General features: G+C 36.6%; 1 protein-coding gene across 1 annotated transcript; it reads right to left on the reverse strand.

Moving 5' to 3' along the window:
* Nucleotides 1-7,943: 7,943 nt before the first annotated feature.
* Nucleotides 7,944-13,236, reverse strand: smco4 (single-pass membrane protein with coiled-coil domains 4). The gene is made up of 2 exons (XM_081370074.1): nucleotides 13,101-13,236; nucleotides 7,944-8,332 (listed from the first exon to the last, which is right to left on the reverse strand). Exon 2 carries the CDS (start codon nucleotides 8,266-8,268, stop codon nucleotides 8,089-8,091), a length of 180 nt encoding a protein of 59 aa, XP_081226200.1. The 5' UTR covers nucleotides 8,269-8,332; nucleotides 13,101-13,236; the 3' UTR covers nucleotides 7,944-8,088.
* Nucleotides 13,237-16,679: the final 3,443 nt, after the last annotated feature.

The raw sequence follows: 16,679 nt of genomic DNA on the forward strand, positions 1-16,679 counted from the left end.
CAAATAAATAGTTAAAAAATCATATATTGTGATTTCTGGATTTTTTTTTTTAGATTATGTCTCTCATAGTGGACATGCACCTACGATGACAATTTCAGACCCCTCCATGATTTCTAAGTGGGAGAACTTGCAAAATAGCAGGGTGTTCAAATACTTAATTTCCTCACTGTATATTTTAATTAACTAATATTAACAAAGATTAATAAATACTGTAAAAACAAATTGTTAGATCATGTTGGCTAATACCTAAACTAATATTAACATAGCACACTTTACATAGCACCAACATTAAACAGGACAAAATACTTACTCCAGCATTACAGTGAATATAAGTTTGTCTAAAAACAAAACAAAAACTGAAGAAATCCAAAGGCACAAAAACAAGAAAACCAAAATCATGTCACCAATTTTTGAAGTTGTTGGAAAGTGCTGTTGTGCTAAATGTGAATGGAAATGTTCCAAAGAGGCAGAAAAGTCAGAAAAAATACCTTGAGGAAAAAAAAAAACAGAAGGAAAACATTTGTTTATAAAACAGATCCAGTCCATTACTATATTTGGCTCAAATGAATGAAATTGATAGATATACAGTTGTGCTTTAAAGTTTATATACACCTTGCAGTATCTGCAAAATATTAATTTTAGCAATAAGAGGGATCACAAAAATGTATATGTTCTCTTTTTATTTAGTACTACCCTGATGAAGCAGTTTATTATGCAAAGCGTACGTAAACTTTTGACTGCTAACTGTTGATGAATGTGTGTGATGAATTACCTCAGTCATCAGGGTCACATCGTAGTGCTTGGCAAGGTTCCTTCCATTTCCCACAAACACCAGGATTCCACTGACTACGCCATCTTCACTGACACAGGGCTTAAAGTGATTAAAAATAGAGAACATTGTATTGCTACTTTACAGGGAATTAAACATAACTTATCAATTACACAAATATAGATAAATGACCCATGCAAACCCAAGACCCATACAAATTGAGAAAGGTAGCCTAATCTTGAATTTTAAGCTTGCCGCACATGGCTATCTTCATGAAGGATGTTCCTGTAGGCTATTTACCACGGTTGACACAGCAATGCTGCAGCCTTCTTCCTTTGGTTTGTTACCTGTAAAATACATGGTGATTATAGGGGCATATGTAAATGCACAGGTGGAAAAGATTCAAAGCATTTAAGCGATAGGGATAGTTAGTGACTTGATAGTAATGTTTTAGCTTGATTAAGGTGTGCTGTCTTGGCAATACATTTTGTACATCTACTCAAATGAGTCAAAATAATATTTTATGCATATAACAATTGTGTTGACTGAACATGTTATGCATAAGATCCATATAAACATATGTAAACCATACATATTTAACATTCATTTTTCTTTCTGCAGCGGCAGGAAATAACACAGTATTAACGTTACATCAGCTGAATGTATGTCTGAAACATTTGCCTGAGCAAGTGCATCCGATCTTTATACATAACTTAATAAACCAAACACAATTTTAAAGTAAATTCATAATGAACACTATAACCTTGTAAATGGAGTCAATTTGAATCGAATTAAACGCATTTCACAATCACCTCGTGTTACAGCGTTCACAAAATGGCGGACAGTCTGCATATCAACATATTCACAACCCCGAACGTCATCACTCGAAATATCTGCGGCATATACATTTGCATTACAGATCTCGTGTGCATATTATTTTGTTGTTGTAACAATAATACCTGCAAAATAACAGGAAAAATTTATGAGACAGGAACCACTGTGTCACGTCGCACCAAATCCTTAGCAGAGAGCATGTGAGGGCGCAGGCGCGCGTGCGCGCGCGCACACACACACACACACACACAGCTCCTAACAGCGCATTTTTCAAACTCTAGTGAAGTAGTGACTAAGAAGTTCTGAACAACATAATGATATTGAAAGTATTCTGTTCACAGTTGTAAAGTACAACACATTACTATTATGCTAAGACTCCTCTCATAAATTACATTTTATTGTCAAATATTATGTATAAAACAGACAAAAATGTCAACAATATGTTGTACTTGATTATAATGTACAACCAAATGTACTGGAAAAATACATTTCAAGTGCATTAATGCACAAGTATATATTATAGACTAAAAATTTAAAATACATTAAATTATTTTTGGACAACACACCTGAGTTGTAATTAAAATAAATTATTTTCTATGTTTTCTATGTTTTCCATTAAAGTTCTTATTTTATTTAGTATAGTCAATACATCAAAATAAATTTCCTTTAATAACTTATAAGTTTAACTTTAATACCTTTAAAACATAAAATCATAATTATTTAAAATGTTTGTTTAGGTAAAACCTAAGTAGACATTATTAAAAAGTGCATTTTTTAAAACATGCACTTAAGTGTGTTTAGAAATATTATCATGAAAGTGTATTTTCTTTAATTAAACTTAATTAGATATTATTACAAAGTGCATTTTTAAAAAGTACACTTAAGTGTGTTTAGAAATATTGTGAAGAAAGTGTACTTTCTTCAAGTAAAACTTAATTAGACATTATTACAACGTGCATTTTTAAAAAGTACACTTAAATGTGTTTATAAATATTGTCATGAAAGTGTACTTTAAGTTAAGCTTAATTAGATATTACAAAGTGCATTTGTAAAAAGTGCACTTAAGTGTGTTAAGAAATATTGTCATTAAAGTGTATTCCATTTAAGTACACTTAAGTGGTCTTTAATTTTAATTATATTATCTTATCTGCAAGTGCACTTTTTAAAAAGTATACTTTTATTATTTTAAGCACACAAAAAGTACGCTTTCAATACAATTAAGTACACTTCTTTTTCACAAGGGTATGCTCGTTGTGAGCCTGTAAAAATGACTGTGTAAAAACTTACGCATTTACACAATCAGCTATTTTCTACCCAGGAATTCTACAAAGCTTTGACTGCTGCAGTGGTGTTGCTTTTTGTGATTAAAATGGACTTAAAGTCGTAATATTTCTTCATAATAATTTCTTGTTCTTCAACTGAGAAATAGGCACACCTGAACGCTGTTGGCTGTTCACGGCAAAGGTGTGGCTTTTATGTGCACGTGCATGATAATTAATCATTGATTCAGGGTTTAAACCTGGGTTGAAAGAGATAACCAGCGTCAGTTTAGATTTGTTTGGTTTTGTCAACCTGAAACTTAAGGCCCTTTCACACTGGACGCGATTTTTACGCACGAATAATTCGCGCGATGGTTTTATTTTTTGATCAGCTGTTTGTGTAATGAGTGCTTTCACACCGAACGCGAATGTGCTGCGGCGGAAAAACTTTTTTTTTTTTTTTTCGTTTCGATGTCGATTTTTTTTCCTTTTGCGGCGACAGAAGACTTCAGCCAATCATATACTACAAGGACAATGATTGTGTGGCGTAGCATTGCCAACCAACTCGGTTATCACGACTGTGAGTATGTTGTGTGATAGTTTTAGTTGTTGTATAGTCCTGTGCTGTGTAGGCTAGCAGGCTAAACTACATTTGGGATAGAAAGCTAATCGTCAAAGATAGAGATAGAGGCCGTGTTTACGCGGCTCATGTGATGGGTTTTGACGCGAACTATTCGCACACGAACTATTCGCTTTTTCGTTACGCATCCGGTGTGAAAGGGCCTTTACTCTGTAGGAGCTAAACTCTGGGTTGAAGACCTATGCCCTACACCAGGGGTGTCCAATCCTGCTCCTGGAGGGCCACTGTCCTGCAAAGTTTAGCTCCAAGCCAACCCCAATTAAACTCACCTGAACCAGCTCATCAAGGGCTGAATCCGAAATCGCCCCCTTAACCCTCAATCACTATTCCTACGTTAGTCCACTAATACAGTTCCAGAGGTGGAAAGTAACTGATTACAAATACTTTTTACAAGTACTAGAGTAGATTTTTCGATTTTTTCTACTTTCTTGAGTATAATTAAACTGTGGTACTTTTACTTTTACTTGAGTAGAATAAAAATGAAGTATTCAACTTTGCTACATTTATTTTTCACCAAAAGTACAGGTACTTTTCAAACGACTGCGGTGGGTGGATCCCTGCGCTTCAGCCAATCACAGACAGGTCTGATGCGCTTCAGCCAATAAAAGACAGGTCTAACTCGGCTGCAAAAACAATCAAAATTTCAAGTTCGGCTGGGGGGGCGGGGCGCTCTCCGCTTCCGGCTCATGGGACCTTCTTTCGGAAAAAATATGTATGGAAGTCAATGGCGAGAGACAACTTATCTTTTTATTCCATCTGAACTGTGCCCTGAATTACACATATGATGTCAATTTAAAAGGTAATTATGAAAGTCAAGAAAGTCGCAGTTTGTCATAAAACAGAAGAGTAACGTTTAGTTTTATGTGAAAATCGCTCAATGAACTACATCTCTCGTCTCGCACTATGTACGTCACAAGATCCGTTGCTCGTTTGTGTGTATTCTGGCTCAAAACACTCAGGCATGACGGCGTTACATTACGATTATAATGTAAGACTATAGAAAAAATGTCAGAAGTTAGCTTCAGTAAAGTTAACTTCATTCATTGAGAGAAAAGGTATGACGTCGCATGTGCGCCTTCTGGGTTTGTAGTCTTTGTAATTACGTATTTTCACAGTCTTATACCTCAGCAGTTTTACATCAAGCTGCGACTTTCTTGACTTTAAAATGTATCTTTTAAATTGACAAACATCATATGTGTAAATCAGGGCACAATTCAAACGAGATCAAAATATTTGTTGTCTCTCGCCATTGACTACCATACAATATTTTTCCGAACTAAGGTCCCATGGTGGTCGACCGGAAGGGGATGGACTTAGGCTCCCTATTGACATTCAATCACTGGCGCTCATGTTTTGAATCAGTATCGCTAACGTTTCAATGTTTTAGTGAATGTAAGTGTTAGTGAGCTATGCTCATATATTTAAATTTTAATTATGGCAACTCCTGAAATGGGTCCCATTGATAATACCAGAGCACTGAGCAGTTGAAGTAAATAAAAAACTCGGCTCATATCATGGACGCAGTTATTGCATGGACGGAGCAAGAACAATGTAACGTTAAGTGTCTTAAAAAACATGGACACAATTCAATTGAACGGTAAAGCTCGTCCTCTTTTTTTTTACTGCCACTTTTTTATTCATACTGTTGTAGCCTATACAACTCTCTTTTTTTTATCGGACCTCTCACTTAACCTTCTTTGCTTTCAATTATGAAATTATTCAAATGATCTTACCTGGACTTACTTTTCAAAATTAGTAATAAAATAATTGCTCTTGACAACAGGGAAAGCTAGTATGTTTGCTTAGCATAATATCAAACACTACAATTTATCAATCATGTTTTGCTCCAAAATCACAATACATGTCAGTCGTGTTTGAAATTACTTCTGTGGATTCATGTTGCTTCTTAACACAGAGTGAGAATATATTATTTTATTAAATTCTATCATAAAGGCTATGTTGATTAGCATTGCATTAAAGGGTTAGTTCCCAGCCCATGATTTACTCACCCTCAAGTCCTCCTAGGTGTACATGACATTCTTCTTTCAGACGTTATATTAAAAATGTCCTGGCTCTTTCACGCTTTTTAATGGGAGTGAATGGCTGGAAAAAATTTAAAACCCAAAAAAGTGCATCCATTCATGATTAAAAAAAAAAAATTATCCACACGGCTCCAGTGGGTTAGTAAAGGCCTTCAGAACGAAGCCATTGGTTTTCGTGAGAAAAATACCCATATTTATAACTTTATAATCTAAAATAACTAGCTTCCGCCAGACGACCGTACGCATACTACGCAAATTGACTTGCGCCACAAGAGTAACCAGTAACACATGTATGAAGTAGGATGTAGGAGTATCTTAAGCTTAGATGCCTCTCGCGGTTTAAACAAATAGGGCTGGGCAACAAACTGAAGCTCCTCTTCTATTATATAGAAATCCTCTGACATTTCTCTTCAAAATTGCTAATTCGCGACCAGGGTTTTGTCTTGCTCTTTCCTCTGAGCTTACGTGTTCGTAATTACGTTGTGCGTCGGGTCAGGGGTTAGTCTTCCACTGTAAATCGAATCAATGCGTAGTCCATCTTTCGGAAGCTAGTGATTATAGTTTATAAAGTTTAAATATGGGTATTTTCCTTACACAAACACATGGCTTCACTTCAGAAGGCTTTTATTAACCCCCTGGAGTAAAAGTGGAGCGCTTTTATCATGGATGGATGCACTGTTTTGGGCTTCAAACTTTCTCCAGCCATTCACTGCCATTATAAAGCTTGGAAGAGCCAGGACATTTTTTAGTATAACTCTGATTGTATTCGTCTGAAAGAAGAATGTCATATACACCTAGGATGGCATCAGGGTGAGTAAATCATGGGCTAATTTTCCTTTTTGGGTGAACAGTCCCTTTAAAGACATTCATAATTCTTATGAAAATACCTGAGATAGCTTGATGAACACAGATATATTGTGTTTGTCTTCATGTTTCATAAGTCAAAACGTCTGTTATTATATCCATATAAGGCATTTCCTGAAACGTCATAAGTTTAATACTTCTATGGATCTCACTTGTGGACTTTCTGCACGAGGGATGAATCCGTACTGGGCTTTCAGTATGAATGAAACTGATGACATGAGAGTGTTTAGCGCTCCATATCGCCATCATCTCCCCATTTGTGGTAGAAATAGAAAAATACTGAAGTACTTTGTAACGTAGCTACATAGTAACTACTCATTTACTCTTACTTGAGTCATATTATTTTTCAGTACTTCTACTTGTACTTAAGTAAATTATTACTTAAGTAGCAATACTTTTACTCAAGTACAATTTTTTAGTACTCTTTCCACCACTGTACAGTTCACAAGGAGTGAATGAAAACGAGTGAGTGAATTCGGACAGCCGTTGAGAGTACATTGGTTGTACACTCGTTATTGCGGTGCAATGTGGGATTGAATGAGTGTACTCAATAACGTCCACCACTACAAATGGCTGTCCCTTCAAATAATGCCCTATTTGATGGTATAGGGGGGCGATTTCGGATTCAGCCAAGGTCTTACTAAGCATACAACTTCCAAGCAGGTGTGTTGAGGCAATTTGTAGCTAAACACTGCAGGACAGTGACCCTCCAGGACCGAGTTTAGACACCCCATTCATCCCTTTGAGGGGATTAGGGCATAGGGTTTGAGCCCTTCAGAATGAAACACAGGATATTTCAGCGCCTCAGGCTGTGGTGCTCTTGAACAAAATGAGAAGGATATGAACTTGGAACTTCTCAAACTTAGTGTAAAACATCACAACACGGAGTCTTATTAAAAGCACTGAAGCAGTCAGCGTGGCTTTTAACTTCTTTATTAATACTTTAACTGCGGTTACATCATTAAAAGTTTTAAGGCACATTCTTAGATCCAAGTCCTGCTGGAATACATTTTAAAACAAGAGTATGTTTGCCGCTGGGATTGTATATCACAGATGTGTCATAAAAACATGCACTCAATGGTGCATTTGCTCGCACACACACATGGTTTAACCAAAACACTTAAGCAACTGACTGTTAAGAGGCATTCGGTAATGAGCATTCAGAAGTATAAACATTCATTTCTGTCATTGGTTTCATGTGACATCCAACAAAGTTCATTTGTGACACGTCCACGGGATCTGTGTGTGTGTGTGTGTGTGTGTGTGTGTGTGTGTGTGTGTGTGCATAAGCGTGCATGCTACAAACATGTGCAATTCTACAGTCACTTCTCATTTGTACTGACTTGTAACTGAGCACAGAGGCATCAGGTCCGACCCTGTACCTGGGTCAGCCCGAGTCTGCTGCGTCTCAGGTGCTTTGGCATGAAACTGGAACCCTGTAAATGCATTTAGAGCCAACATGGCCTCCACAGACACGAACGCTGGTGGCTGGGAGAGGCGCTCTTGCTGGAAGCCAAAGCGGGAGACTCCATTAATACACTCCAAACATGGCGCTGAAAACCTCTCCTTTATCAATCCATTCATCCTTATGATTGTGTCCAATTCATGGCATTGGGAAAGAACAAGGGAAAACGAAAGAGACAAGACAAGGACAGGGGGATTTGGCTATTTGGAGTGTTTTTACTCGATGGCTCCGGGTCTGGTCGCCACGTAGACGAAGAGGACGATGAGCAGCACGAGCACGACGAGCGTCGGTAGAACGATGGTCGTCACCTGCTCCCTGGCCTCATGCATGGCCTGCTTGCGCTCCTTTTTGTCTTTCCACGACTCCTTCTTCGGCTTGCCCTTCAACTGCCGCATGGCTCAGTGCGTATCCACACAGCGGGTTACCGGCGATCCCAGATAAAACCCAAAAGATGCCCTCCTGTGAAAACATGTACAATAGGCTTTATGTCAAACGCCAAATGAACAAACCAAAAAACAGGTCTCATTGCATTCGCTTGTCAGAGAAAGTGTTAATGGTAGTACGCGAACTGACGGAGATATATATGGAAGATAATCAACTAACCTAGCTCTTTATATTGTTGGCGTTTTATAAAGCCACAAAAATAAAATGAACTTGTTTATCCATCTTGATGGATGACGCAGAGGAACGCAAACAGGTGAAATCTGACCACCGATATGAACGGACAGCTTTTCTCGCTTGCATAAACACATGTTTGGAACACTTTCAAATGTTGCTGTGTGAAAGCGATCTGAACCAAGAAGAAAATACAACATTGTAACAAATTAAATCCCTGTTTCGGAACAAAGCAATCGATTTACAGGTCTGAAAACGCCCTTAATATTCAAATGTTAGTAAGAATAAAATAAAATAAAGTTTTTTAGATATCAATCTGTCTATGTGATGGACATCTGTTATGCTCATCTTTGCTCATTTATAAAAGGTGCCTTGAGTAAAATAGCTCTATTTTTAACGAGGCGCATACAAAAGACCTGAACCGGAAGCAATGCAACTGTTAAATAAATTAATTTTTTTTATGAATAACCCTTTGTAAAATTGTAGCAATGTAGTTTTAAACCGTTGGATGGCTTTTATTTATATATAGCTAAAAAATAACAAAAAAAGATTTTAGAGTAAACTCAACCATAAGGTGTCACTTGTTAACATTAGTTAACACTGAACAATACTTCTACAGCATTAGTCAATGTTAATGTTGATTTCATTCATTGGGAGTTGACTGTAAAAATCTGAGGCACAGTAAGTTGATATATTTTGATAAAAGATTGCGAAGATTTCTTATAATAATGTGCCATGATGAACTGTGCACAATAAAAAAAATATGACTATACTATCAATAAGTAATAATATTAGTATATTATTAATAAATAATACAATTTTGAGATTTTTAAAGATTTTTTAAGTTGTTTTTGTCAAATGATTCTGCAGAGAGAATTTAATTTTGTAGTATGTCAAATGAGTTATGCATGCATGACAATTATTTTTCGCTCGCGAGCTACCAGTAGCCTGATTTAAGGTAGCTCACCAAGGGGTCGTTCACATATCGCGTCTTTTGCGCGCTCAAGTTCGTTATTTCAAATAATTGAAGCAATGCGCTATTTTTTTTATTATTTTATTTGTTATTTGCTGGTTTTGTTTTTATTGTGTAGTATTACTACTTTTTAAACAGGATTCTGTGATAACGGTGATCATTTTGGTCACTATAATCATGAAATGAAATTTTCATGCCATTTCATCTCTAGTTATGATGCACTATAAAATCAACAATAGTTATGTGTTTTTACAATATACTATGCAACAATTTTCTATAATTTTTTTTTTTATCTGATATTTAAGGGTGACATATATAGGCCCACAAAAACTCTTTTAGGTCTAAAACAGTTTGGGTAGTTGCTAATATGAGAGTTGAGACATTATTTAAGAGATTTAAGTATTGCATTACATGAGTAGCTCTCGGCCACTTTCATTTTTAAAAAGTAGCTCTCAAATGAAAAAAGGTTGGAGACCCCTGGATGTATAGCATGTCACACTTAATACATGCCGTCCATACAAAATAAAAATACATTAATAATAAATGCACTATTGGTGCTCAGGTCCTAAATATTGCTCCATATCTGTGGCTTCACACCTTTAGTAAGTTTTTTCACCCGTAGTCATGGAAACTGAGCAAAGGCCAGGAGTAAGAAATCTGAATGTGAAAATGCAGTAGCGCACACACATACAGAGCCACAATTCCCACCCAGGCAAACAGGAACTGGGTGTTGTATCCTGAATCTTAAGATTGTGTGATTTTGTGCACACATTACGTGTGTGTCATAATGAACTACACGCTTGAATAAAACCACATTTTCAATTAAATAAAACACTTTCAAAAAATCAACACACAAGCCAATTTTCATAGTATTCACATTGTAGAACAGCTTAGGTGAATTAGGTTAATCTGCGACATGAAGCTCTGTTGTGTAACTTTACAAGCAGTCGACAAGTCTTTCAGTGACTGATGTTGATACTTCTATATATAAATGCTGATACATACAATTTAATTAGAGCAAATTACATGTAAACTGATATGAAGAATTGTTCAAATCTAATGTCAAAACTATTGGCAGATTCTGGAACTGAAACAGGGTTTCATTTGTGGTTCATGGATAAGGATTTTAAATAACTTTGAATATGACTGATTCGCTAGTGAATCAATCAGGCCAATTTGTTGGAGTGATTCATTGAAATGAGCCAATTTGAAAAAAGTGTATACTCAATTATTCAGAAAATATCCATGACTGTAAAGCCTTTATTAATAGTGTCAAAATGATGTAACATATACCGGTCCATCAAGAAACATCGCCATATTTGATCTGGGTTGTCATGTCATAATTTGTTGGTAAAAGGTTGGTGGACAACCAGTAAATAATGTCCTAGATTACCTTAAAGGGTTAGTTCACCCAAAAATATTCACTCTCATGTCGTTCCAAACCCTTCAAAGAACACGCTGACTTTTTGGGACTTTAGCTTATTCACCGTATCCCCCCAGAGTTAGATAAGTCCATACATACCCTTTTCATCTCTGTGCGTGCCGTAACTCTGTCTGACGCACCCACTGCTAGCCTAGCTTAGCACAAAGACTGGAGGTAAACGGCTCCAGCTAGCATGCTGATCCCAATAAGTGACAAAATAACGCCAACATTTTCCTATTTAGCCAACATTTTCCTATTCTCAGGCGCTGCGAGCAAATCACTCCGCAGAAGTAGCAGTGCTTCGCCTTCTGAGAATATAGTTCCCAGTATGTATACAGTTAGAAGATGGCTGTGTCTCATGTGACCTTTTTATCTGTACACGCTGGGACTATACAAATCACAACATGTAAATAGGAAAATGTTGGCGTTATTTTGTCACTTATTGGGAGCAGTATGCTAGCTGGAGCTGTTTACCTCCAGTCTTTGTGCTAAGCTAGGCTAGCAGTGGGTGCGTCTGCACGGAGATGAAAAGGGTATGTATGGACTGATCTAACTCTGGGGGATACGGTGAAGAAGCTAAAGTCCCAAAAAAGTCGGCGTGTTCCTTTAAGACTTTTGTTCGTCTTCGGAACACAATTTAAGATATTTTTAATGAAATCTAAGAGATTTCCGTCCCTCCATTGACAGCCTATGCAACTATCACTTTCAAGCCTCAGAAAGGTATAAAAAGACATCATTAAAGCTACACTGTAATTTTTAGCAAAAAACACTTTGTTCTTTTAAAATGATATGTGCTCATTAATGTGTAATTACTTCTACCAACTAATCAAGTATTATCGTAAGCGTAGAATCTGCCATTTAGAATACATACGAGCGAGTCGCTCGAATGGCGGCAGCCATGTTGCGCCTCCATCTTGAAAATACATTAGCCAAAGAGGGACATACCTGGAAATTCAAGCTTCGCCTTTCGCGTTTTTACACTCAGTGACACAGAGACGAATGAGAGGGGGAGATTACTCACGACTGCCGGCAGATTTGAAATAATACGACCACCGTAGGAGTTAAAACGCCCTCGGAATGGGAGGGGCTAGAAAGTAATATTCAGTTGGTAGTCATTAACAATTTCACCACTAGATGGGCAAAAATCCTACACAGTGTAGCTTTAAAGTAATCCATGTGACTCTTGGTTTAACCTCAATTTTATGAAGCGACGCGAGTGCTTTATTTGCGCAAAAAACATAATGCATCACTTTATATATTATTATATTTTTATTTTATTTACAAAATATTAATCTCCAGCACACATTCACGTATCTGCTCTCGCGTCGAAACAACATGCATGCGTTGTGGTGCTCCTGAGAATGCAAAAAAAAAATTTTGCTAAAAAATTGGTCAATTATGTTTTTCTGCAAAAACAAAGGATTCATATCACTTCATAAAGTTATGATTAAACCACTGGAGTCACATGGATTACTTTAATGATGTCTTTACCACTTTCAAGCCTCAGAAAGCTAGTAGTTGCGTAGACTGTCACTGGAGGGACAGAAAGCTCTCAGATTTCATCAAAAAGATCTTTATTTTTGTTACGAAGTCTTACGGGTTTCGAATGACATGAAGGTGAGTAATTAATGACATAATTTTTGGCTGCACAAACCTTATAACTCACTTTATAACACACATATACAACATCCCAAACCCACTAAGCACAATACAGCATAACATGAACACGACATGCGCCATACTGTGAATAAATGCTGTTGCAAGTCACATTATGAATCAGCACTACAGGTGGTGTGTGTGACATCTTGTGTTGAACTTTTCTGAATATAACAACTAAAAAGTTACAGTTCTCAGAATCACTGCTCAAAACACATGAAAGTTGGCCGTGAGAAAAGCTAAGTCGTCCCGGTCAAGCTCACAGACCAGGCTGCTATTGAACATGCTAGAAAACTACTGCATTGACAGCGTGAGCCTCATAGTTTCTCTTCTGCGTCGAAGTTGCTTGTCAGTGTTTACAATGAAACGAGTTGCTACAGACAACAAATCAACGACCTGTTGCATGCAAATGACTCGAAAAGTATCCGATCCCACTTCACACACATGGATCGCCCTGTTGCTTGTGCTCGCGCTTTAAAAATGCACTAAATGTGGACTGGACTGCGTCTCGTGCACTCGCGCCGCGCGCGTGGGGACACTTCCACGCACTTTTCGCTTACCGCCACAGTGTGTGTTCCGCTACACCCGCGCGCACCGCCCGGAGGTGTTTCGTACAGTGTGTTTGAGTGTTCCGCAGTCGTTGTCACGGTTCCCGGAGGTTTCTAGTGAGGGAGCGGGGGCTCGACCGAGATTACGTGGCAGAGCTGGAGCCTAGCGCGCAGGAGGGGGAGGAGCACGCACGCGCGCGCTCTCCCTCTGCGGGGGCACGAGAGACGGGAAAGATGTGAAAGAAAAAAGAAAACATCTGTAGTGACAGTGACTCCTCGCTGCCGACAGGGGGAAACACGGAGACGACCAACAGATCAGAATACACAATAGCCGAAAAAGGTCTGTAAACTTATCATTATTAATTTTTTTTATACATAAACCGTCCCCACTACTTTACTTGCACCAATAAAATGTGATTCTTGAAAAATCACACCTAGGCTATCTCTGTAACTATGGAAGATTATTGAATAAAAAGTAAAAAAGGTTCCTTAGATTTTTTTCTCAGAATTACGTGAAATAAATTGTGTGTTATAAAGGCAAAATTGCGTGAAATAAACTCGCAATTACACGTTATAAAGTCAGAATTGCGAAATTTGCAATTGTGAGGAATAAAGTCAGAATTGTGAAATTGTCTAAACTCGCAATTACACGTTATAAAGTCAGAATTGCGAAATTTGCAATTGTGAGAAATAAAGTCAGAATTGTGATACTGTCTAAACTCGCAATTACACGTTATAAAGTCAGAATTGCGAAATTTACAATTGTGAGAAATAAAGTCAGAATTGTGATACTGTCTAAACTCGCAATTACACGTTATAAAGTCAGAATTGCGAAATTTGCAATTGTGAGGAATAAAGTTAGAATTGTGATATTGTCTAAACTCGCAATTACAGGTTATAAAGTCAGAATTGCGAAATTTGCAATTGTGAGGAATAAAGTCAGAATTGTGATACTGTCTAAACTCGCAATTACACGTTATAAAGTCAGAATTGCGAAATTTGCAATTGTGAGAAATAAAGTCAGAATTGTGATACTGTCTAAACTCGCAATTACACGTTATAAAGTCAGAATTGCGAAATTTACAATTGTGAGAAATAAAGTCAGAATTGTGATACTGTCTAAACTCGCAATTACACGTTATAAAGTCAGAATTGCGAAATTTGCAATTGTGAGGAATAAAGTCAGAATTGTGATACTGTCTAAACTCGCAATTACACGTTATAAAGTCAGAATTGCGAAATTTGCAATTGTGAGAAATAAAGTCAGAATTGTGATACTGTCTAAACTCGCAATTACACGTTATAAAGTCAGAATTGCGAAATTTGCAATTGTGAGAAATAAAGTCAGAATTGTGATACTGTCTAAACTCGCAATTACACGTTATAAAGTCAGAATTGCGAAATTTGCAATTGTGAGAAATAAAGTCAGAATTGTGATACTGTCTAAACTCGCAATTACACGTTATAAAGTCAGAATTGCGGAATTTGCAATTGTGAGGAATAAAGTCAGAATTGTGATACTGTCTAAACTCGCAATTACACGTTATAAAGTCAGAATTGCGAAATTTGCAATTGTGAGAAATAAAGTCAGAATTGTGATACTGTCTAAACTCACAATTACACGTTATAAAGTCAGAATTACGAAATTTGCAATTGTGAGAAATAGTCAGAATTGTGATACTGTCTAAACTCACAATTACACGTTATAAAGTCAGAATTACGAAATTTGCAATTGTGAGAAATAAAGTCAGAATTGTGATACTGTCTAAACTCACAATTACACGTTATAAAGTCAGAATTACGAAATTTGCAATTGTGAGAAATAAAGTCAGAATTGTGATACTGTCTAAACTCACAATTACACGTTATAAAGTCAGAATTACGAAATTTGCAATTGTGAGAAATAAAGTCAGAATTGTGATACTGTCTAAACTCGCAATTACACGTTATAAAGTCAGAATTGCGAAATTTGCAATTGTGAGAAATAAAGTCAGAATTGTGATACTGTCTAAACTCACAATTACACGTTATAAAATCAGAATTACGAAATTTGCAATTGTGAGAAATAAAGTCAGAATTGTGATAGTCTAAACTCGCAATTACACGTTATAAAGTCAGAATTGCGAAATTTGCAATTGTGAGGAATAAAGTCAGAATTGTGATACTGTCTAAACTCACAATTACACGTTATAAAGTCAGAATTGCGAAATTTGCAATTGTGAGAAATAAAGTCAGAATTGTGATACTGTCTAAACTCACAATTACACGTTATAAAGTCAGAATTACGAAATTTGCAATTGTGAGAAATAAAGTCAGAATTGTGATACTGTCTAAACTCGCAATTACACGTTATAAAGTCAGAATTGCGAAATTTGCAATTGTGAGAAATAAAGTCAGAATTGTGATACTGTCTAAACTCGCAATTACACGTTATAAAGTCAGAATTACAAAATTTGCAATTGTGAGAATTAAAGTCAGAATTGTGATACTGTCTAAACTCGCAATTACACGTTATAAAGTCAGAATTGCGAAATTTGCAATTGTGAGAAATAAAGTCAGAATTGTGATACTGTCTAAACTCACAATTACACGTTATAAAATCAGAATTACGAAATTTGCAATTGTGAGAAATAAAGTCAGAATTGTGATACTGTCTAAACTCGCAATTACACGTTATAAAGTCAGAATTACGAAATTTGCAATTGTGAGAAATAAAGTCAGAATTGTGAATTGTGATCGGAGGTGTGATGTGAGAATTGCGAGCTGACGTTTTTCCTCAGAATTGGACTTTGCTCGCAATTTCGAGTCAGAAGTGAGAGATGTAAACTCACAATTTTGAGTTGGGGAATTGAAAAATGTATTCCATGGTGGAAACAAGCTTCCATACTGTAACAGCACTAGACTGTAAACAGTGAATAAGAACCAGAGGAGCAGCCCACATGTTTTTGAGCCAATCAGAGTACGTATGCTCTTTTGCCTTTTATGTGTGCTGGTTGGCTGACATATAAGTGGTGGACGGGGTTTAAAAAAGGCCAGTGGTTGTACAGGTCGGAGCTGTTCAGTTTGTGCTTAACTAAATAAAATTATAATTTTGATTATATATACACATATATACACACACACACACACACACACACACACACACACACACGTGTAAATATAATAATTTTATTACAGTATTGTCTTTTCAGATTCAAGCGGCTTTATTGAAATTACAAAAAGTGATATAGCAATAAAAACTATTATATAAATATAATACCAAAATATACACATATTCAAAACAGGTTGCCCCTTTCTATCAGCAAAACTTTTGTACTTCTGTATTTTTGCACTTTGCAGGTGTAGGAGTTTGACCTTGTATTATTGTGATGGATTAACATTGTTGCGGGCTGCAGGGAAATAACATGTTTAACATGAGTCATTTGTGAGTAATTAGGTCATTTGTGGCTCTGTTTTTTATTTTATGAGCAGCATGACAATCTTTTTCTGGTTGTCAAAACTCTCTGTCTTTCTACATCCACACATAATGTATTTTTGCAAGTGCACTTTTTATGTTCAGGTAATGACAAAAGCATTAATATACGTTTCAAT

The sequence above is a fragment of the Scardinius erythrophthalmus genome (assembly GCF_964197995.2).
Source record: "Scardinius erythrophthalmus genome assembly, chromosome: 7".
Lineage (NCBI taxonomy): Eukaryota > Metazoa > Chordata > Actinopteri > Cypriniformes > Leuciscidae > Scardinius > Scardinius erythrophthalmus.

Coding starts and splice junctions, on each gene's coding strand:
- smco4 (XM_081370074.1), bottom strand. CDS start 8,268: ATGCGGCAGTTGAAGGGCAAGCCGAAGAAGGAGTCGTGGAAAGACAAA.